Here is a 23313-nt window from a genome sequence, read left to right as displayed (position 1 = left end):
TCAGCGTTTTTCTTAGGCTTCCTTAAGTCATGTGCGGCGTGCGGGTAATCGGATGGCTCATGCCTTGACGATGATTTCTCGTGCCTCGGTTGCGGCTGATCGAGTGTTGCTTTCTATTCCATCTCGGATAGTGCAGCTTGCTTTGGATGATGTTTTGGGTCAAATTTTTTTGTTATTGATTTGTGTTTGTGGTTGGGTGTTTTGTTCTTCTGTTTGGTGTCCGTTGCCTAAAAAAAAATCTTATAAAGAGGAAGAAGCCAAGTTGATTTCTTCCTCGTATCACTCTCAAATTTCAAAAAGATACAAGGTCCATAGAAAATGGGCCTCATCATGAACAAGTTTGCCAATATTTTTATTGACACCTGGAAGCTTAAAGTGGACCCCAATGTAATGATGAATGGTAATGTTTGACGGTGCCGACCATCATTTGGTCAATAATTCCTCCTTTAAAAGAAGCCAAATAGGAGACGGCCACCAAAAGATTAATTTTCGGGAAAGCCATTCCAAGTTAATTAGGTCATCACTTCTTGAAAAGTTAATAGGACTCGTAATAAACTATATGATATTCTAATTCAATTAAAATTCATGGTCAGGATTCTTAATCTCTTATTAATGAATCTACCTTATTTGGAAGGCATGGTACATGTAATCACCACCCCTTTCAATTATGTATGGAAGGTAGAATCATTAAGCTATAAAGTTTTTGAACAAATAGTTCGACAAATTAGACTCTTATTTTTTTAAAAAAAGTAAAGAATTCGAGTTTTGAATGAGGCATGAGTGTATCAATACTAACTAAAAAAGAAAAAAAAAAAAATGTTTTTGATTCTCAAAGGGATACAGTTGATTTGTCCGTGTTGAATTAGTGCATATCATTACTAAATCAGAACTATTTAAATTTTTTTATTTATTTATCAGTTCTAAGCATTTCTATCCCTTTTAGATAAACTCAAATCCGGGTAATATTCATTGCATTAAAAGGGATAGAAATGCGCACAAGCTCATCCATTATATTAAAGGAGAGAAAATTTATAATACCCGAGGGTACATCACCAGAGTCCTCCCTATCGTTGGAATCCACAAGACAAATAAATTTTAGGTGCATTGCTCTAATCAGTCCAAATAACATTACTCTTTAAAAATTAAAAATCCACCAACATATTATTTGAAAAAAAATACACAAACATCGATGTCAAGTAACACATTTAATGCAAAAATGCAACATTCACGTCACATATTAGATCCAAGTGTAACAGCGTATGAATATATATATATATATATAAAAGTTCATGGGATTCTCTTATTAATAGTATTATTAAAGGTCAAAAAATTGTTTAATAACTTTTTTAATTAAATAAGAAGAGTTTAAGATTCTGGTAGAGAATAAATTGAAGAAAAAAAAAAACTTTATAGAGTAACTTTGATTTTGCTATGTTGCAACCTCAATTTAGCAAATGTTGCAAGTATTACACACCAAATTTAATGTTAATTATTGCATAATAATAGTGTAATGGCCTAGATTACTGTATCCAAATATATAGAAGAGAGAAATGAGGTTCCCCACATACATTAATTCCCGTATATCTATGTATATAAATGAGAGAATTCAGGCCCCCAAATATATAGGGGAAGGTACACAACCCAAGGCCGCCAAACTCGCCATCTCCTTCGATATACTCGCCAATTATACCACCCTCCGGTATAATTTAGATATATATATATATACACATACCCATTTTGCTCTCCGCATTCTAATATATCTCATCAAAAAAAAACAATAAAAAAAAAAAAAAAAAAAATGGAAGGTATGACACTCACCGGATTATTGAAAGAGGTCGCCGGAAAATTCCCCGATCGCCGAGCGCTGTCTGTTTCCGGCAAGTTTGACCTCACACACGCTCGCCTTCAAGAACTCATCGAACGAGCCGCTTCTGGCCTTGTCGCCGCCGGTATTAACCCTGGAGATGCCGTCGCTCTTACCTTCCCTAACACCGTCGAGGTTTGATTTCTTTTCGTTGTTCTGTTTTTTATATTTCAGTTTACTGTCAGTCTTGATCGTTTGTTTCCCAAGAAAAGTGCAAGAAATTTTGAGAAAATTGAATCTCTTATGCTTATGCCACAGAATAATTGTTTTCAATTCGTTTTATACAATTTAAAACATGATTAAAATATGTATTAATGCTTTTGATTTCTTTTCGAAGTTCTATTTCTATTCTGTTGATGTAGTTTACTGTCAGCGTTGATCGTTTGTTTTCCAAGAAAGGTGCAGGAAAATTTTAGAAAAATGAATGTCTTATGCTTGTGCCTTTCCATTCTATAACTCAATTTAAAGGTTAAAACTTGATTTTTGTTTTTCGGTTTCAATATATGCTAATGCTTTTGATTTCTTTTCGTCGATCTGTTTTTATTTTTCAGTTTACTGTCAGCCTTGATTGTTTGTTTTCCAAGAAAATTGAATATCTTATAATATTGCTTTTGATTGGATTTGATTACAGTTCGTAATAATGTTTTTGGCTGTGATTCGAGTCCGAGCAACGGCGGTGCCACTCAACGCGGCGTACACCGCGGAGGAGTTCGAGTTCTACTTATCTGACTCCGAGTCAAAGCTTCTCTTAACCTCGACAGAAGGGAACAAGGCGGCTGAAGCTGCAGCTTCGAAGCTCAACATTCCACATGTCACAACTACTCTGTCTTCAGCCGACTCCGTGGTGACTCTCTCTCCAACTAAGTCCGACTCAGATCCCAACTCGGTCTCCAAAATCATCAATGACCCCTCCGATGTCGGTCTTTTTCTCCACACCTCCGGCACCACGAGTCGGCCGAAAGGCGTGCCATTGACACAGCTCAACTTGGCTTCATCCGTGAAGAACATCATGTCGATATACAAACTCACTGAGTCAGACTCAACCGTTATAGTCCTCCCTCTGTTTCATGTTCACGGACTACTGGCTGGTTTACTGAGTTCACTCGCCGCCGGAGCCGCCGTCATTCTCCCAGCCGCTGGCCGATTCTCCGCTTCCACATTTTGGTCAGACATGCGCAAATACAACGCCACGTGGTACACTGCCGTGCCTACCATACACCAGATCGTACTAGATCGCCACGCCAGTAACCCTGAACCCGAATACCCGAAGCTCAGGTTCATTCGGAGCTGCAGCGCGTCGCTGGCGCCGGTTATATTGGCTCGGCTCGAGGAAGCTTTTGGCGCGCCGGTGTTGGAGGCTTATGCCATGACGGAGGCGACCCATCTCATGTGCACAAACCCGCTACCGGAGGATGGTCCGCATGTACCCGGGTCGGTAGGAAAACCCGTGGGTCAAGAGATGGCCATTTTGGATGAAAATGGTGTTGAACAAAAGGCTGGCTCCAATGGGGAGGTGTGTATCCGGGGACAAAATGTGACCAAAGGGTACAAAAACAATCCGGAAGCGAATAAATCCGCTTATCTGTTCGGGTGGTTCCACACCGGAGATATCGGGTATTTGGACTCGGACGGGTATTTGCATCTTGTTGGGCGTATTAAGGAGTTGATCAACCGTGGAGGTACTGTTCTCTCTCTAATACTCTATAATAATGTGATTAAATGCACTATAATGATAATATTTCTTTAAGATGATTGATAGTATTATTTTATGCCTGTTTGGAAACCTCAAAAGTCGACGGTTCTGTTTCCTAGCGGTCACACCTCGGTAATGTAGCACTATCTGACATTGACCAAATGATTTGTTAAATTAAATGCCCAGATTTTTGAGTGGGCAAAAGGGTATATTCTCAGAAAATGCTACTTGCCTTGAAAATTTGCACTAGAAAATACTACTTGCCTTGAAAATTTGCACTACTTTTGACCTGTTATTAATCATTTATTTTTTTACATTATTAAATATTTATTAGTAAGTGTTGAAAACTATTAATTGGAGAATTGGACAAATCTTTGATAAGTCACGAACTTAAAATATTGGATAAAAAATTTAAAAAGATTTTTAGTAAGTTTAAAACAACTTTTAACTACTTTTTTAATCATATGATTGGAAGTTTGGCCAATATATAAAAATATTACTAGTAGTTATTTTAAGGTTTTTCTATGTTCTTTAAAAAATCAAATTTTGGTTCAGTTTCATGATTTTACTACTTAAGATGTTAAAGTTTTAGAAGTTAGAGTTGGAAAATTTTAAAGCTTAGATTTATTTTATTTTAAAATATCAATGGGAGAGATTTATTCTTTTTGAAAATATGATTTTAATAAATTATGGCCTTTAAATTTCTAAAACAAAAGGCAAACTTTTTGCTAACTTTATGATCCCACTATTAGTAAACATTTGATTTGTATAAAATATGGAATGGTTTAGAAGAGGAGACATGATCTGTCTTGTTACCATTTGCAGGGGAAAAGATATCACCAATTGAAGTGGATGCGGTGCTTCTATCTCATCCAGACATTGCTCAAGCAGTCGCTTTTGGTGTCCCTGATGACAAATATGGAGAAGAGGTAAAGAAATACATTTCAATCTCCACCTCTCATTGTCTGTCACACATTATCATGCAACACTAATGGACATTATAAGCTAGCTGCCACAAGCCCCACACATTGCAAGTTGTGTGTGGTTATGGGCCCCATTTAAAACGTAATCACAAGAATTTCAGGTTTGAAGGATTTGGATTCATGTGAAATGCACCTTTCATGACTCACCCATTCATGTATTTGGCACATGAGTAGGTTTCACTTTCTGATCCCATTCTTTGGAAAGGGGAGATTAAACTGACGGGAGAGTTTTGATGCATGGTTTACTCGCAATAATTCATTATATTTTACAGAGCTCGAACATCCAATCTCTCCTCTGAAGAGAAGAACTTATACCATCTAAGCAAGTGTCTGTTCGTGGATCATTTTAAAATTTTTAGTGGGAGTCATCTTTCGATCCGATTTCTTTGATTATGGGACCATTTGAAACTAAATGGCATGAAGGAAATCTAGAGGCTTATAATCTGCTTAAAAAGAAAAAGAAAGTGATTCCTCCTCCTTGGAATTCTACTATTATACAGATTATTAAGTACATAATAAGTTTTGCATTATTCTGCTAATTGCTTGGTTCCAAGTTCAGCTGTATGACCTTTCACATCAGTTATGATTCGGTGGCTATGAAATTTAATGAAGCTTCCAAATGCTAAACATGTGTTTAAACATCACTTTGTGTTGCAGATAAATTGTGCTGTCATTCCTAGAGAAGGATCAAAGATAGACGAAGCTGAGGTGTCGAGCTTCTGCAAGAAAAACCTTGCTGCTTTTAAGGTCCCCAAGAAGGTTTTCATCACCGATACTGTCCCAAAGACTGCCACAGGTAAAATCCAACGCCGGATTGTAGCAGAGCACTTCCTTGCTCAAATCTCAACCGCTCAAGTCCCCAAATTTGGCGCCTAGACTATGTCTATTTAATCTGAGTCGTTCTTTTTCAGACGAATTGATACACGGATATAAGGATTTTTGAAAATTGGGAACTGAAGTTCACTTATTCTAATTAATTGTAACAGAAGTCATGTTTTTTTTTTTTTTTTGGGGGGATATCATCACAAATATATGCAATAAAATTTCCTAATTTTCTTTATTGATTTGAGTGATTCCCAATTTAGGCAAAAAAAAAAAATTCTTTCTTGTTCCATGATGAATCGTTTTCTTTTTCTTTTCTAAGGTGCAACTGCTGTGTTTTTGTATTTTTATGGTTATTGAGGTGGATTCGCATTAGAATGAGTAGGCCATTTTTAAAGTCGAACTTCAATGATAAATGGTGTACAGTGGGCACCAAATATCATAAATAGCTTGATATGTTTGCTCATTTAGGGCTATGTCCTTGTTTGTAAACATTTTGTATTTACCTTTTTGTTTGAACTCGAAATAAAATAAATGTTTTGAAATATGGTATTTTGAATAAGTAATTGAAAGTATATTTGATAATGTTTATTTGTTGTAAAATTTTTAATTATGTGATTTCAAAATTTTTTATTTTTTTAATACTGATCATTATTATAGTAAGTACAAAAATAAGTAAAAAAATCAAATTGATATTTCGACTTTATGCCATTATTTAAGAAAGTTTTGTTATGTTACCGTGCAAAACAAAACATTTTTTTTTTACCAAATGTGTTTTTGTATTAATTTTCACTATTCACTGCTATTAACCCTATCAAAAACAAAATGCATATTAGACATGCTCTTAATTTGTGGATCGTTCACATTTCCCTTAAGAAATTGGATCACACCATTTGAATGTACATATTGACTAAAATCAATTTCACATCACACTCCCCTTAATTGATTGGAGACCATTTTCCAGTAAAAAAAGCATAAGAAAAGCACAGGCCACCTAAATTCATTATCAAACAGCGAGTCAACATTAACCATTTACCAAACAGAAACATATCGATTGCCATATTGAAAACTTTTGCTAGAAAAGAGACTGATGGAAAACATCACAGAATGGAAAATATGATCAAAGTACACTAATTCTTCCCAAGCGAATAACACTCCAAAGCAAACTTCCTTCCAGAAATTAGATTTAGATTGCATAGTAACGCATTAACATAGTATGTGTTCCTACTGAAATTTCTCACCTAAGAGTACTCATTAACAAACTAAACATATGACCATTACTCAGTACCTATGATAGATGAGCAAACAAGAGACACATCAACACAATCCAAACCCAATACAAGGAGTATTCAAGTACAAAACACAAACAATGCAACAACATAAGCAACCGGAAGAAGCCAAACATCAACACTACCTAGGCCTCCTGAAGTTCCTCCTCTTCATCTTCGTAATCATAGCCATCCTCATCAGCCGTTGCATCTTGGTACTGCTGGTACTCGGAAACCAAATCGTTCATGTTGCTCTCCGCCTCAGTAAACTCCATCTCGTCCATGCCCTCCCCAGTGTACCAATGCAAGAAAGCTTTCCTGCGGAACATAGCTGTGAACTGTTCACTCACCCTCCGGAACATTTCTTGAATTGAGGTGGAGTTTCCAATGAAAGTAGATGCCATTTTCAAGCCAGTTGGAGGGATATCACAAACAGTAGACTTAACATTGTTGGGGATCCACTCCACAAAGTAGGAAGAATTCTTATTTTGCACATTAATCATCTGCTCATCAACTTCCTTGGTGCTCATCTTGCCACGGAACATAGCTGAAGCAGTCAAATATCGGCCATGGCGGGGATCAGCGGCACACATCATGTTCTTGGCATCCCACATCTGTTGGGTGAGCTCGGGAACAGTAAGAGCACGGTATTGCTGTGACCCACGAGAGGTAAGTGGAGCAAACCCAACCATAAAGAAATGCAAACGAGGAAATGGGATGAGGTTGACAGCTAGCTTGCGGAGATCAGAGTTGAGTTGACCAGGGAATCGAAGGCAGCAAGTTACCCCACTCATGGTGGCAGAAATCAGGTGATTCAGGTCTCCAACTGACCAAAAAATAAAAAATTGTTAAGTTCGTATATAGTTGAAGTACTCAAATTTTGTAAAGATACAGAAATAAGGTTTTCTTGAGATCCTGTGTCTTTCTTATGTCCCTCTTAATCTTCCATACTCAAGGCTACAAGAATCCCCTTAACTAAAAGAATATTAGACAATCCCAAGCAGATCATACTTCAGATTCCTTCAAATGATTTAATATTCAAGAGAAAGGAGAATCAATGATTAAACATAAAATATCCCAAAAACTTGAGAATCCACACAAGACACAACTGCACATGTGCAGTTGGTTGACTACAATATAGCCCCAAATCCCCTTATATATTTTTTCAAAACCAGGGACACAAAAAGTCCAACAGACACCAAATTAAATCAATTTATTGAATTTTAAAAAATCCATATCTCATGTGAGCCCACAAGCATACAGTCGTACTGCTCCACGCAACAAAATTAAGTTCCTAACAGTCAATTATTATTCCACTAAACAGTTGTTAAAAAACAGGGTCCAGAATTTAGCTAACGTATTTGCTGGACACAGCCACTATAAACTACACAAATCTCACAGTGCCTTTTCCGTAAAATCCTTTTTCCTTCTCTCTCTTTTTTCCCCTTGTTTGCCAGATGCACAAGCACATAACTTACTGTGCTAACTTGGACACACAAATACAATGTTCTCACCAACAAGATGTTTCATTTTATACCATCTCATATAATTTCCTAGGATAGTGAGAATACATTAGACCAGATTTAATTAATATACAATAAGAAAGATGAACTTAAAAATACAATCAAAATCAACAAGAAAGCTAAAAGGCAAGTCTGTGCAGTCATGTTAAAAGAGTGTGATGGCCATAAGTAAAAGGAAAATAAACTTACAGCTTGGTGTAGTGAGTTTTAGGGTTCGGAAGCAAATATCATAGAGAGCTTCATTGTCCAGAACCATACACTCATCAGCATTTTCAACAAGTTGGTGAACTGATAGTGTTGCATTGTAAGGTTCAACGACAGTATCAGACACCTTTGGTGATGGGAACACAGAGAAAGTGAGCATCATTCGGTCTGGGTACTCTTCTCTAATCTTGGAAATAAGAAGAGTTCCCATGCCTGAGCCAGTCCCACCACCCAAAGAGTGGCAGACCTGAAATCCTGAAAGAATTTGAACAAAAAGTAAGAAAGGTTAGGATTTGGATAAGTTTTCAAAATATGCAAAAGTACAAAGTAGCAGAAAATCAATTGCATAACAACCAAAAAAAATATATACAGAAAAAAAGAAAAAGAAAAAAGAAATGATACCTTGAATTATTCTCTAGTTTGGCTGCTGATAAAGTGCAGGAATGTAAGATGATTAAGAACAATATATTTTAGAATTTTATTAGGATAAACTACAACCACTCTCCTAAGCTTGATACCAGTTAGCTTAGCAGTGGTTACAGTGTCACTATTGGCAACATAACACATACCATTCAAACTTTATTTTCTAATTTATTTATTTTTGTCATGGTAACCAATCTAATTATATGGGAAATCAGTGTTATTATTTTTGGCCTAAAACTTTACACCAGAAAATATTAAAAAGAATCATTTTCCTCCTTTTTTCAGTGTTTGGTTTAAACTCTAATAACAATTTACCAATTCTTAGAAAAGGCAAACACAAATAAAACATTTTTTCATTGGCATACATAAAGGTTGATGAGAGACATGTATTAGAGCATATATATGTATATGTTTAAGTAAAGTAGAGTGCACAAACACCAATTCAGATGAAGGAAATGAGTTGATCAAACAATGGCACCAAGTATGTTTTGAAACAATTGTGAAACATGAAAATATGTTAAGGACAAATGTTTTATTTAAAGATAATAACAATCAAGTGCAATGGGAGAATATTTTTTGTGGCTACTAATATAATCTCACTGGTATATGTGTGTCTCTGTGACCACTAATATACGTAGTGCAGGTTAACAGGCACTATGCTAGTGTATATCCAAGCATATATATGTTTATAAAAAATATACTCGTACATGATTTTTGTTTAAAATGACTTAAATTTGGGAAATTATTTACCAAAAATAAAAAAACAATAAGTTATTTATCAAGGTTTAAGCTATTTCCATTTTTATCAAGTGTGGCATAAATCATTACACAGTCAACCAAACATATCAAAATGGTAAAAGCATTTTCAACATGAAAATGTTTTACATCAAACAGAGGGTAAAAGGCAAGGAAAACAAGAACCAAAGTAAATCAAGAAAAATGATAGATCCATTTGAAATATTAAAAAACAATTCTAATACTTTGCTGAAGGATAATTAAGCAAAAAATTACAGTGAATTTTACTTTATTACCGTACACTAACCCTAACATGGGGATCAGGATCAGCAAGGTTGAATAGATCTTGTGAAATGTCAATGAAAACAGATCAATGGAAAAATAGAGGTCAGTGGCATACAAACCACAAATAAATTGACGAGTATGCACCTTCAATCAGAACACAAAACAGTGTATAGGACGACTCTGCACAGCAACATACAAAATAATCCTGACAAGGATCAATATACTCCACAAATAGCATATGAAAATTCACTAAACTCACAAAGAATAATCTAAATCACATCAAAACAGTCACAGTAGTTCATTACTAGCGCACACACTACACACATATAAACCAAGTAAGGAGTACACTTAACTGTGCAAAAATGCAAATTAAAATCACAAAAGGTGTGTAGAATCAACGAGCAAAACAACGATCATCAGATCTACACTACACATACAGAATAAATTGCTTTAATACTGGGAAAAAAAAAAACACTAACAATTGAATCAACCAATTCAAGCAGACGAAAAAATAACAACTACAAAAGCTTTCCCAAAGCACAAAAAGAATAATATAATTATATTACCTTGAAGGCAGTCACAATTCTCTGCCTCTTTCCTAACCACATCAAGAACAGAATCAATGAGCTCAGCCCCTTCAGTATAGTGACCTTTGGCCCAATTATTGCCGGCACCAGACTGCCCGAACACGAAGTTGTCGGGTCGGAAGATCTGACCGTAGGGCCCGGATCGGACGCTGTCCATGGTGCCTGGTTCGAGGTCCATAAGGACGGCGCGTGGGACGAACCGGCCACAGCTGGCTTCGTTGTAGTACACATTGACCCGCTCCAGTTGCAGGTCCGTGTCACCTTGGTATCGACCCGTCGAATCGATACCGTGCTCGGCGCAAACCACCTCCCAGAACTTTGCCCCGATCTGGTTGCCACATTGGCCCCCCTGAATATGAAGAATCTCACGCATTTTCTAGAGAGAGAAAGTACAACGAAGATGGAGAAGGCGGTGAGGTTTAGAGAGAGGAGGGGGGGCGAATCGGGGATTTAGAGAGAGAGAGAGAAGGGGAGGTCTGCTTTTGCAGTTTGGGGGAAATGAGAGAGGAGGAGGGATTTTATGGTGGTATGTTAACGGCCGTTGTCCGCCGTTATGTGAGCGTAGAGAGTTGGGAGGGGAACGGTAACGTCGCCGTCTGGTTTAAGTGGGAATTTAAATTTTGAAATTAGAAACCCTAATTTTGAATATTTTGATTCATACGCGCTCTTACAGTAATTGAAGTAAACGCAACTGCCACGTGGAAATGGAACTCCGATAATAATATATTAAAATCATGCCAATTGTCTGTGAGCATGAAATTGTTAAAGTCAACACGTGATATTGAAACTGATCACGTGCCAGCCATTGCGTTGTTGCAACTACATTGTCATGTTCCTCGTAGATGGTCATAACTGAGAATGAAATGATTTTTTGTCAATTTATCAGTGACAAAATTGATCTCTTTCAATGAAATTAAATTAGACAATCACAATTATATCATCCTTGGAATGATATGGTAAAAATATCAATTACTTTTCATGTTTGTTATTATACCAACGAGTCCTAATTTTATTTTATTTTTTTAATTTTTTTTTTATAACACACTTATCAGTCTCACAACACACTTACTATTTAAGTTAAGAGTGTAATTCGAAAGCGAGACCTCCAAAACTTATCTCCCGAATCCCTGTTGTGATGACCTTGTGGGCGGGTGTGCCGTGGGCGGGTGCAAAAGACACTGTCAGGCTACCACACTGGCGAGTTATGGGTGCACAAGTCCCACGTCACCTTGGTAGAGGAAAAGTGAAGTGCTTATATGTAAGTGCATCATCTCCAATTGGTATGAAGCCTTTTGGGGTGAAGCCCAAGAGCAAAACCGTGCGGACTCAGGCCCAAAGCGGACAATATCATACCATATGGTGGAGTGGATTGTTACAAATGGTATCAAAGCCTGACCCAACCGGAAGTGTGCTGACGTGGACGTCGGGCCTCCAAGGGGGGTGGATTGTGATGACCTTGTGGGCGGGTGTGCCGTGGACGGGTGCAAGAGACATTGTCAGGCTACCACACTGCCGCACTGGCGAGTTACAGGTGCACAAGTCCCACATCACCTGGATAGAAGAAAGGTGAAGTGCTTATATGTAAGTGCATCATCTCCAATTGGTATGAGGCCTTTTAGGGTGAAGCTCGAGAGCAAAACTGTGCGGGCTCAGGCTCAAAGCGAACAATATCATACCATATGGTGAAGTGAGTCGTTACACCTGTCAATACAGTTATGCTCCTGGGAGCATAATCCTGGTTAGATGTCCGCAATTTTGCCACTTACACATTCGTTGGATACTAAGCTACACCCAATAACATAACCACCTCATTTTCTCACTATTTGTTTGAGAACTGCTTTTACTTCATTTTGTTGTTGCTGCAAATGGTGAATTATAGCGAACCAAAATAGAAACATGTTTTGTAACTTTTATTGTGATTTAAATAGTGTCGTACTTGTTTATAAAAAAGTCGAAACCGAAAACAACAAATTTTATGTTTTTGTTTTCCCCGCAATGTAGCATGAACAATACTCCCAAAAAAAAACAAAAAAAAAAAAGAAGAAGAGAAAAAAAAAAAAAAAAAACTCTTAAATGACTTTCTAGCTAGTAATTTTATTTTTAAAACTTACAATATTTTTTTACCAAATATGTTTATCATGTGTTTACTTCCAAAAAACTTGAAACAATCATTACATTACAAAAATACTTCCAACCACCGTTGAACACACTTCACAATAAAAATATTATTTCTGTTTTGGATATTTATATATAATGTGGTAGTGGTAATGGGTGTCATGACAAGAAAGAAATGTGTAGATAGAGGGCAAATATGGTGGAATGCTGTTTAGAGAGGACTAAATAGAAGGAAATGAAAACTTTTTAAAATTCTAAAATATTGAGAGAAATTTCTAAAAAAAAAATAGAAGGAAATGAAATTATTGAAAGTAAGGCTATGTTTGGTAGGGTGGATTTGAAGGGGAAGGATAACATTGGTTATGAAGGAAAGGAAAAGAAAGGGAAGGGAAAGATAATTTTAATTTGGTATTGTGTCTGGTTGATTAAGGAAGGAAAAAAAAAGGAAGGATAATAATCATGTTTGGGGAAATAAATAGAAGGATACGAAGGAGAAGTATTTTTATAAATTTATTATTATGCCATTTTATATTTTAAAATATAAATTTATTTATATATATATAGCTATAGATATGTATATTCGTTCTGTCTCTGTTCTCGTTCTCAACGCCGAATTCCCCCCCTCCTCTGTGCAACTACAAAGCCGAACTTCTCTCTCTCTCTACAACTACAAACTACTACAAAACCTAGATTGTTCAAAAAATAAAAACCCAGATTGTTCAAAGAATCAAAACTTCAAAACTCAGATTGTTCAAAAAATCAAAACCCAATTTCAGATTGTTCAAAGAATCAAAACCCATATCAATCAAAACCCATATCAGTTTCCATCGCCGCTGTTCCAATTCCGGTTCGTCGTTCGCCGTCCCTCTCTCTCTGCAACTGCTATGTCAACTAATTAAGGACAAAATTGGCATCTGAAATCACACACCAAGCCTCTTCTTCCCTTTTCCTTCATTTCCTCCCAATTTTGGGAGGTTAAGAAATTCACTGTTCAAGGCACAAGTTAACCCTCCAAATCCTTCCCTCTCCTTCCCTTTCCCTTCACTCACTTTACTCAAACATAATTTTTTTATAACCCTCCATCACCTTCCCTTCCCTTTTAACCAAATTGAGCCTAAGAGAATGTCTTTAATCTTTTTATTCTCTGCACCCGTCTGTTGTTAGTTGTTCTTTCACTCAAACTATACATTATTGGGGCGACCCCATAAGCAAAAACCAAGATAACAAAGGCTTTAAAAAATTCGGAGTGGCAAAAAGAAGAAGCAAGAGAGTCATCAGAAAATGATAAGAAGGAGGGCAGATGTCGAGATCATGAAACCTTTGTACCAAAGCGAAGGACACCACTGGGTCCAATACTCAACTAATGGTAATCAATTCAGTTGTGATTTATTTATTTTTATAAAAGGTAAATATATATTTTGTAGATAAATATATTCGCGAGTCTCTTACCATATACCTTTACTTTCAAGAGATAAAGAACATATTACTCAAGCAAACTTTAGTGATTCCAATGGCTCCAATGGCGATTAATACAATCACACTCGTTGATTTTTGTTACTTGATTAAAACTATCATTCGAGACTTTGTACGTGCAAAAGTTATGTGAGTAAAAATATATTTATGAGTCTCTGATCATAAACTCCTACTTTCAAGAGATGGAAAACATACCACTCAAGCAAAACTATGATAATTTTAATGGTGATTAATACAATCACACGATTTTTGTTACTTGATTAAAACTATCATTCGAGACTTCATACGTACAAATGTTATGTGAGTACATTCTTAACAAAAAAAAAAAAAAAAAAAAAAAAAGAAAAAAAAGAAAAAAGACTCAAAAATTAGTAATTAAAGTTCGAATTTTGACAAAACTTCAAGCTAAACTATGCAACATTACCAACAGGTCTGTGGCCTAGCGATATAAGGTTCTTACTTCCCAAAGGGAGGTTAAGGGTTCGAACCTCAGTGGAGGCAGTGTGTGAGCCCCAACTAGAAAAAAATAATAATAATAATAATAATAATAATAAAAACTATGTAACATTTTGACATTGCAATGGAAGGACTTGAAAAATGTTGGGTGCTCTAGGAATACGCTACCTACTGGATACTCTATCATCATTTTTCTCGATAATACAAAATATCTTATTAGAAAAATGTTGAAACTCTACTAATTGTTGATATATGTATTTATCCAGTAAGTATCCACACACATTTTTGTCAATAATTAAACTCAAATTCTTTACGTTAGGCTATAGACCTTTTGTCCAGTTTCAATAGTTTCTTTAAGCAGATTGCACAAGGAGAAAAAAAATTTATGTTAATGACATATGAGAAGCTATAATAACCAACATCACTGTAAGGACAGTGAATTGCTAGGAAATTAACGTGTAACCAGTATTTATTACGGAGTACATTTTTTGTTATGTTAATTAGCTAGTACAGTAGTACCTACTCTAAACATATATTTATGAAGTAAGCCAGTGTGAACCATGTGATATAATTCAGGGGGGAAGATGTGATATATATATATATATATATATATATATATATATATATATATTCCAAAATTTTAAGCTCATGATGTTTTTCATATAACATTGAATTCACATCTTAAAATTGAAATTATGAACATATATACTACTTCAATTCAAACTCTAAACTACTTTTATTTTCATTCTAACGAGGAACATGGATTTCATTCAACTATTTAATTATACTACTTTACAAAGACTTATTATCAATATTTATATTATATTTTAGTAAATAACAAATAGGATATATAAAGAAATTAATATGCAAGCTCCTACATTTCATTACATGAAATAGAAAAACAATGCTAACAACAAATATATATACGTTACCATAGTTCTTATCTTGAATTATTTAAACAGCATTTGTATTATACCATATGTGTATATTAGTCATTTATGTTTTGAGAAGTCAATTTTTAATTATACTTTCAAGAAAATATGTATTATACATTTTTTTTTTATAACGAAAAATCAATTCTCTTGCTATCTATATTGAACTCTCCAATTATTTGTAAACTTAAGATGCATATAATCACGTGCATTATTTAAGTTCAGAACTCACTTCTAATAAGTCTTGAAATTCACTTTTATTAAGTCTTGAACGAAATAAAGACATAAATGATTATCTTCAAATGCCTTATTAGTTGAGTTAGCCTTTGTGAGCTAAAAATGCATTATACTTGTATGTGTTATTTTACCATCTTTTAATTTTTTTTTTCTCATTAGTAAAATAATTACTCTAATTTTTGGATTTTGACTTATTAAATAAGAAGAATTATTATGAGTATTACTTATCCGCCTAAGTTGGTAGGACACTCAATATTCAATCTTTGCGGGGTGTGTTGCCGAGACATAAAAAATAAAAATAAAAAAATAAAAATAACGAACAAGAAGTTCCAACACAGTATGTGACCTAATTGGAAAACTGTTGAAGCCCATTATAGAGACAAATTGGATTTGGATCAGATTGACTTGTTCAGCCCAAATTACATGGATAATTCGGGGTGAAACCCTGATAAAACCTTTTTCTCTCTTCAACCGTTGCTTTCGTTTACTTCACTGAAACTCTCACCCCTGATTCCACTGTCGTTGCGGACAAGATGGTGAGCGAAAGACAGAGACAAGCTCGGAAGCGATTCAGAGAAGAACACCCTGAACGGTTCCCAAAACCAGAGCCAACACCACCTAAAGACCCAAATAAGAAGAAGAAGAAGAGCCAGTTCAAGCGCAAGAAATCCGAAACCAAAGAGCTCAAAAACCCTAACAAATCGACCCATAGGAAACACCCATTAAGAGTCCCTGGAATGAAGCCTGGAGAGAGCTGTTTCATATGCAAAGCCCAAGACCATATTGCCAAAAATTGCCCTGAAAAATCTCTGTGGGAAAAGAACAAGGTTTGATTTTCAGCAACACTTTCTTTTTCTCTTCTTTCAAATTTTTCAAATTTTTTTTTTTTCTTTTTTCAATTGGGTGTTTCAGTAATTGTAGAATAAGTGTGTAGTTGAATACGGAGTAATAATGAAAAAAGAAAAAATAGTTGTGTTTTTGTGCTTCAATCATATGTTTTATTATTATTATTATTTTTTGATCGGTAAGTAAAACTAGATAATCAACAGGAGTACAAATTGGGATTTATAAGGTTAGTATTTTAGTTGTCGAGGCTAAAATTTTTCCATTTTGCTTTAATCTCCTGTTCTTTTTGCGTTGTCGGGTTTCATAAGAAGTACTAAATGTAGCTATAAGGGTATGTACTTGATTTGTTATTGAGGGTTGCTTTGTCATTGCAAAAGATTATTGAAAACTTTGTTGGAAGTTGGGATTTTTTTGTTCTATTCTGAATTTGGCCAAAAAAAAAAAAAAAAACGAACTGATAGCGGTTGTTTTGTGTGTTCTATGATATTTGTAGATATGTTTGCTTTGTCGGCAACGTGGGCACACTCTCAAGAATTGCTGGAACAAGACCGAGGAGATTATGGATAAGAAACTGTGTTATAATTGCGGAGAAACTGGACATACTCTTGCTAATTGTCCCCAACCTATTCAAGATGGTAAATTACCTTTCTGTTAGCTTTGCAGTCTATGTTTTGTATTTTGCCCTCTGGTCATTTTCTTTTGAATTTACATTTTTCGATTAAGATGCCCTTGCGGAGACATTTCTTGCAGTTAATTTTTTCTGCTGTCATATTAGACATGTCAAGTTATTCGTATTGAATAATGCAATATGATATTATGATATATGACACCTGTTTAATTATAGTTTACCTGAAGGTATGGTTATAATGTTATTGATGTAGTGTTGTCTTAGGTGGGTTTTTGCTTTCACAAGTTCTGCCCTATGGCAAGAATTGTTTGACTAGATTTCAGAACATCCATTGTCCCCCCTTTATTAGTCATGTTATCTTGTGCTTGAAAAAGTTATTTGGGGTTCTGGGATGCTTTACAGTACATATTGATTTAGTGTTATGCTGTTCGAATGGTTGCATGAAACTTGTCATTTAGCAGATGAAGTTGACGATTTGGGTGGTATTAAAATAATTTCATTGAATGATTAATTACATCTAACTACCATTTTTCATGTATTTTCATATTTATGTTCTTTGTGGAATCAAGAACATTTTAGGTTCAGGCATTTGACATTTCCCAACCTGGAAGTTAAGGAATTTATTTATTTATTTATAGTGACATCACGATGTTGTAGCTTGTGAAAAATAAAACGTGTGATGAAATTTATACAATTCATTAAGAAACTTTAAAATTTTACATTTGCTATTATGTTTGGTCCATTGGGAAGGAGATATTCTGTAGAATTCTTTAGTTTTGCTACAAAATTGATTACTAGTGGGTAATCTAGCTAGGATTGAAAAAAATGATGCATACTCTACTAGACTTCAGTCGGTGATCTCAAAATCATGATTCCAGGAATGTATCCTGCATGTACATGGTTCACGTCCCCCTGGAGATCTTTCAATACAATCTATTTATTATAAAGGAACAATTTTAGAACTCAAAATAGTACCCAGAAAGTATGAAGAACATTATAGGGAATCACACCAGAAACAATATCTATTTAGGTACTAAACCATTTATGTTGGCAAATTATTGCATTGATGTTACAGAGAGCATCTATACTTTGGTTTAAGGGAAGGAGAAGCCTGGGATGCACAACTGGATGATTCCCTTAAGAGAAGATCTATAATTAGAACTTATCTGGGTTGTGGATTTTGCTCTGCATCTCTCACAAAATTGTTTCCATCATACTATGGAATTTAGTAAGATTCTGATGGTCCAAGCACATTCATGGTGGCAGCAGACAGATGTATAGAACTTTTAATCAAATTTTGATTTAATATTGAGGTGGTGTGTTTATGTATTTCTTTCTTGCTTAGAATCAGAGATTTTTGTTCAAATTTAAAAGTTTGTACTTGCACCAATATGAAGGTTATGAGATAATTCATTCACCCATTTAAGGGATTACTTCTTTGCAAGTTGTGGCAACACATTCCCTCATTGGCTCTATTGATCAAGTAGGACATGTGAATTGAGTAATAATAACATGTGCTATAGCTGAGCCAACCTTACAGGTACTCATATGAAACTGTGTTCTCAGACTTTTGTTTCAACATATGTCATGACTCTCTCTCTCTGGTAACACAGCGGGGACAAAATTTGCAAGTTGCTTTATTTGCAATGAACGCGGCCACTTGAGTAAGAACTGTCCCCAGAATACTCATGGGATCTATCCGAAGGTACATTTACCTTTACAGTTTTGATGTTTTACTCTGTAAGAATAGAGACAAGTAGACAACTATGTTCTTTATCTTATTGCATATGCTGCGAATTCTTATTTTTTCATTTTTTTAGCACGTTGAGCATTTGAGTCCTTAGTTTTCTCTCTACTTCGTTCATTGTTCCACTCTGACATCTTTCAAAACGATATTTCCTATAGGGTGGTTGTTGTAAAATTTGTGGTGGCATAACGCATTTGGCCAAAGACTGTCCTAATAAAGGCAACAGAGTTTCTAATGGAGCTGGTGGAGTTGGTGAAGGATGTAAGCATTCCCTATATTGTATAATGTTTTTTGAAATTGTTTTGCTTATTATAATTTGATTTACATGTTGAAGAGTATGTATTCTGGTCAACCATTGTTCCCGCAATTGTCTAAGACTTACCTCAACAATTTTAATGTGCATGCCTTTTTGCTATATCTAGTTTCTAGAGTCAAAAGTTTGCAGGAAAGGGAAAAAAAAAAAAGAAAAAAAAAAGCTGTTGTTGAACTCACAGATGTTGGACATCATTATCTGTTCTTTTTGGGGAAAAAGGACTGCATGGTAAGTTGGTATTGGTAACATGTTTAGGCTGAACCAATACTTTGCCTCTCAACCTCAACTTGACAATTATTTGTTCTAAAATTTAGGTTAATATTGTGAATCGTGTTTTACCATTCTACTCTATCTATGGCTATAACTTCAACTAAATACTCCCTTTGTCCCAAAATTCTTAGGTGTTTTGGGGAATCCAACTTTCTATGATGGTAGGTTTTAAATATTTTTTATTGTAGTGATAAGAGTGAATTTTCAAATTTATCCTTGCTGGACTACTTCGAAATTAGTGCACTTATTTAAAAAAGTAAATGTCAAAAGGGTAGTTTAGGAATGTTATAAAAAGTAGTACATCCATTTTAGGAATGAGACGTATTTTGGGATGTCCCAAAATAGAAAGATGGACAAATATTTTGGACGGAGGGAGTAACATGCTATTATAACATTCTTTACTATCTCTGTCCATATTAATTGGATTTAATATCATAAAAATAATATGAAGTTAGATAACTTTTAAATGATCAACAAAATGTTCTCCCCATACGATCTAGCACTGTCTTAAAAATTGTTAGCGCCTTGGAGGAATTGGTGTAAGACTTGAATTTAGACTATGTTGCTTGAATGGAGTTCCAGTGTTCAAAGGACACATGGTAAAAGAATTTCTAATTGCTATTAGATTGAGTGGCTTGTGCTTATAAAACTGAAATATCATATTCTTACTTCTTAGTTCCTTTACTTACATGCCTAGCATTAGCGTGCATCCTAGAACACAAGTTGACTGAGTTTTTTGAACCGATGTCCCCATTTTAAGTTCTTCCGTGGTCTATAAGCTGATCATAGTCATTTACCACAATTATATTCAAACTGATTCAGATATATGTATCTTCTGATAGATGAGCATTGACTTGCTATGTTTGTAAAGCCAACCATTTGATACGGATTTTAGAAACTAAAAACATTTCCTCAACTTAATAAGAAATTTTAAGAAATAAATAGATTGAAGAATGCTTGTTGATGCAAAAAATTTTTGTAAATACGTTTGGCATGAGCAATTTGAGGTCAGGGAAGAAATAGTTGTTGGAATTCTTGAATTAATCTTTTAGGACATATGAATAGCGCGCCCTGCTTTTCTGTGTCCTTCAATCATTTGTAATGAACATTGAAGCACATCCGGAATTACTGATATGCTTAATGTTGTTGTTTGGTGCCTGTGAATCCAAATTATATGCATCTTTATTTCTATTTTCAGCATTCTCAAATGACTTTTGGAAATGAGATAAAAATTTTAATAGATAACTCAAAATGTAGAGCCTTCACAACAATTGCTTATATCTGTATACTTTGACATCCATTAAGTTCCAACTCTGACGGTTTTCTTGGTTTCAGCATTTGAATACGAGGAAATTCCAAGAGGACGGGTGACCAAATTTGTTAGCGGGGATGATCTTGACGATGACTTTATCACAGAGGACACAAATGGCGGTAACAAAGACAAGCCTTCTAAGTTGAAAGATGGTCTTGATTTGGATTTGGAAGAGAACAATGTAAAACTAAAGAAGAAGAGGGGTCCCAAAGTTGTGAATTTTGTAGCTTGATTACTTCATGTCTTTGAATGACATGTAGCGGAATTGTTTGTAATATGTTAAGAGCTATTATCAGTTTTTAATAGTCTCATGAGTGCGTGTGTGTGTGTGTGTTTTTTTTTTTTTTCCAAGTTTTATGGAGGCACTCAAGACATTTGTTTTGTGTTTTATTTGGCCGACTCCATGGGGGAAAGAAATTTTGTTAGGTCTGACCTTTTCAAATCCAATAATATCTTATTTATGAAAAAAAAAAATTTGGGTTTTAGGGTTTTATTTGCAAATTAGAAACCAAAATTGTTGGTTGACATGCAGGGCGTGTATGCCATGAAAAAGAGAAGCTGGTGTATGTGGATATGATCAGCCAAACAATTCTCAACCCTTGTTTTCTCCCTCAAAAGTCTCTTCTCCTCCGCATTTTTCTCTTCTTTTTAAAGCAAAAGGGAAAACCCACATCTCACATCTTCCTCAACTGGACGATCTCCATTTTCCTCTATAGTCTGCCATCTCTTTTTCCTCTTTCTTCCTTCTCATTTCGCAGAGCTTCCACACCATATTTGAAGACACAATGGTATATCTTTCTCTAGTCTCTTCAAATCTTTCATTTTCTTTGTTTTCTCTCCCACTCTATATACATTTCATTTTCTTTAATTCTATTGCGATGATTGAAGAAAAAGAGATTCAAGATCTAATCAGACATATTACCACAATTACTTTTTGTTCAACGTTAAAGCTACATTTGTTATTTGAGCGATTATAATGAACATTAAAGCCATATTTGTTATTTGAGCGACTATAATGAATGTTAAAGCTACATTTATTACGGAAAAAAGAAAAAGAAATTCATGTTGATGATCAAAAAGCCGTAGCATGGCCTTTTATCTATTTATTTTATAATTATTACTATTTTTTTTTTTTCCTTCTTCTTTTGTTTTGTGTTTTATTTCCGTCACGGAGTAGTTTATATATGGATGTTTCTCATTTCATAGTTTGAAAAGTGCTTCAGATGCCTAAAAAAACAACCAAGGTGATATCACACATTATGTAAAACATTAGTCATCTATCACAAGGCCTAATGCAGTCGATGCGAATAACTGTTTATGTTAGCATTTTTTGTAACAAAATTATTACCATTTTATTTCATTTTTTCTGGTTAGGCGAATGCGGTGTCTGGAATGGCTGTGCAAGATGACTGTAAGCTGCAGTTCTTGGAATTAAAAACAAAGAGGAACTACAGGTTCATTATCTTCAAGATTGAGGGTCAACAAGTGGTTGTGGAGAAGTTGGGGAATCCAGATGAAAGCTATGATGATTTCACTGCTTCTCTACCTGCCGATGAGTGTCGCTATGCTGTCTTTGATTTGGATTTCGTCACTGATGAAAATTGCCAGAAAAGCAAGATTTTCTTCATTGCTTGGTAATTTTAATCAGTCATTTTGTTTTTCAATCTCAAAGATTTAACTTGAAATTACATATGCATTAAGAAATTATAGTGACACATTTTATTTGCTATTGGCTCTACATTTGGCATGACCCAAAAGAGAAAACTAGCATTTGGCAAAATGCCTGTCATTTGCAAAAATTATTACATGCTCCTGAAACTATGTTCCCGGCCAACCAACACATGACAAATTAATAAAAAACTATTACTATTCTGACACATCATGTAATAATTTCTCGTCGAATTTGTATTATAGGCTGTTTAGACAGAACTAGGCAAACATATTTATACTCCATATGAAGCCAAAGACATTAATGTGCAATTGCTAGTTTTTTACGGTTTTCTATTGACAAAGTTGAGTCTGTACAAATGTCTTTTGGCTGTGCAATTACTTGTTATGACAAGGCTAGTACATGAAAAACAAGAGGGATAATGAGCGTTATGCAACGGCATGATCTCTCCTTCCCAAAGGTGGAGCTTGAGAGTTCGAGTCCCACACAGGACATTGTAAATAATGAGCATTATACTCAATTGAGACGCATTCAGAATAGTTTATGGATTAATTTATTTTCTTGTATTTTTAGGTCACCAGATACAGCAAAGGTGAGAATGAAGATGGTTTATGCTAGCTCCAAGGATAGATTCAAGAGGGAATTGGATGGTATTCAAGTTGAGTTGCAAGCAACGGATCCTAGTGAAATGAGCCTCGACATTGTACAAGGAAGAGCATTCCGATTGTAGCCCTCTTTGCAGACTGTCACATTTTGTGAGCAATATTATTGTGATCATCATTCTTTGCTGATTTGTCACATTTTTTGTGAGCAATATTATTGTATTTTTGGTTACGTTGGTCTATACTAAACCGTATAGTTGTAATGCAATATTATGATTTTTTTTTTTTTTTTTCTTTCAAGCCTTTCCTTTCTGCAATTCTGCTGC

At 35.1% G+C, this 23313-nt stretch overlaps 2 protein-coding genes and 1 pseudogene across 2 annotated transcripts; 2 read left to right on the top strand and 1 right to left on the bottom strand.

Annotated features, from left to right (window-relative positions):
* Nucleotides 1-1573: 1573 nt before the first annotated feature.
* On the top strand, nucleotides 1574-5600 carry LOC132312650 (oxalate--CoA ligase). The gene is made up of 4 exons (XM_059811102.1): nucleotides 1574-1999; nucleotides 2496-3543; nucleotides 4383-4486; nucleotides 5198-5600. Exons 1-4 carry the CDS (start codon nucleotides 1799-1801, stop codon nucleotides 5414-5416), a joined length of 1572 nt encoding a protein of 523 aa, XP_059667085.1. The 5' UTR covers nucleotides 1574-1798; the 3' UTR covers nucleotides 5417-5600.
* Nucleotides 5601-6452: 852 nt separating this feature from the next.
* LOC132312648 (tubulin beta-1 chain-like) lies at nucleotides 6453-10874 on the bottom strand. Its single transcript, XM_059811101.1, has 3 exons — nucleotides 10367-10874; nucleotides 8343-8612; nucleotides 6453-7456 (listed from the first exon to the last, which is right to left on the bottom strand). Exons 1-3 carry the CDS (start codon nucleotides 10758-10760, stop codon nucleotides 6777-6779), a joined length of 1344 nt encoding a protein of 447 aa, XP_059667084.1. The 5' UTR covers nucleotides 10761-10874; the 3' UTR covers nucleotides 6453-6776.
* Nucleotides 10875-16026: 5152 nt separating this feature from the next.
* LOC132312647 (uncharacterized) lies at nucleotides 16027-23281 on the top strand (annotated as a pseudogene).
* The last annotated feature ends 32 nt before the right edge of the window (nucleotides 23282-23313 follow it).

Source organism: Cornus florida, unplaced genomic scaffold (genome assembly GCF_030987335.1).
Source record: "Cornus florida cultivar Cherokee Brave unplaced genomic scaffold, ASM3098733v1 CherokeeBrave_3.0.0_Hap2_Chr06, whole genome shotgun sequence".
NCBI lineage: Eukaryota > Viridiplantae > Streptophyta > Magnoliopsida > Cornales > Cornaceae > Cornus > Cornus florida.
The sequence above is the reverse complement of the archived record's forward strand: the minus strand, read 5'-3'. Positions and strand labels throughout refer to the sequence as shown.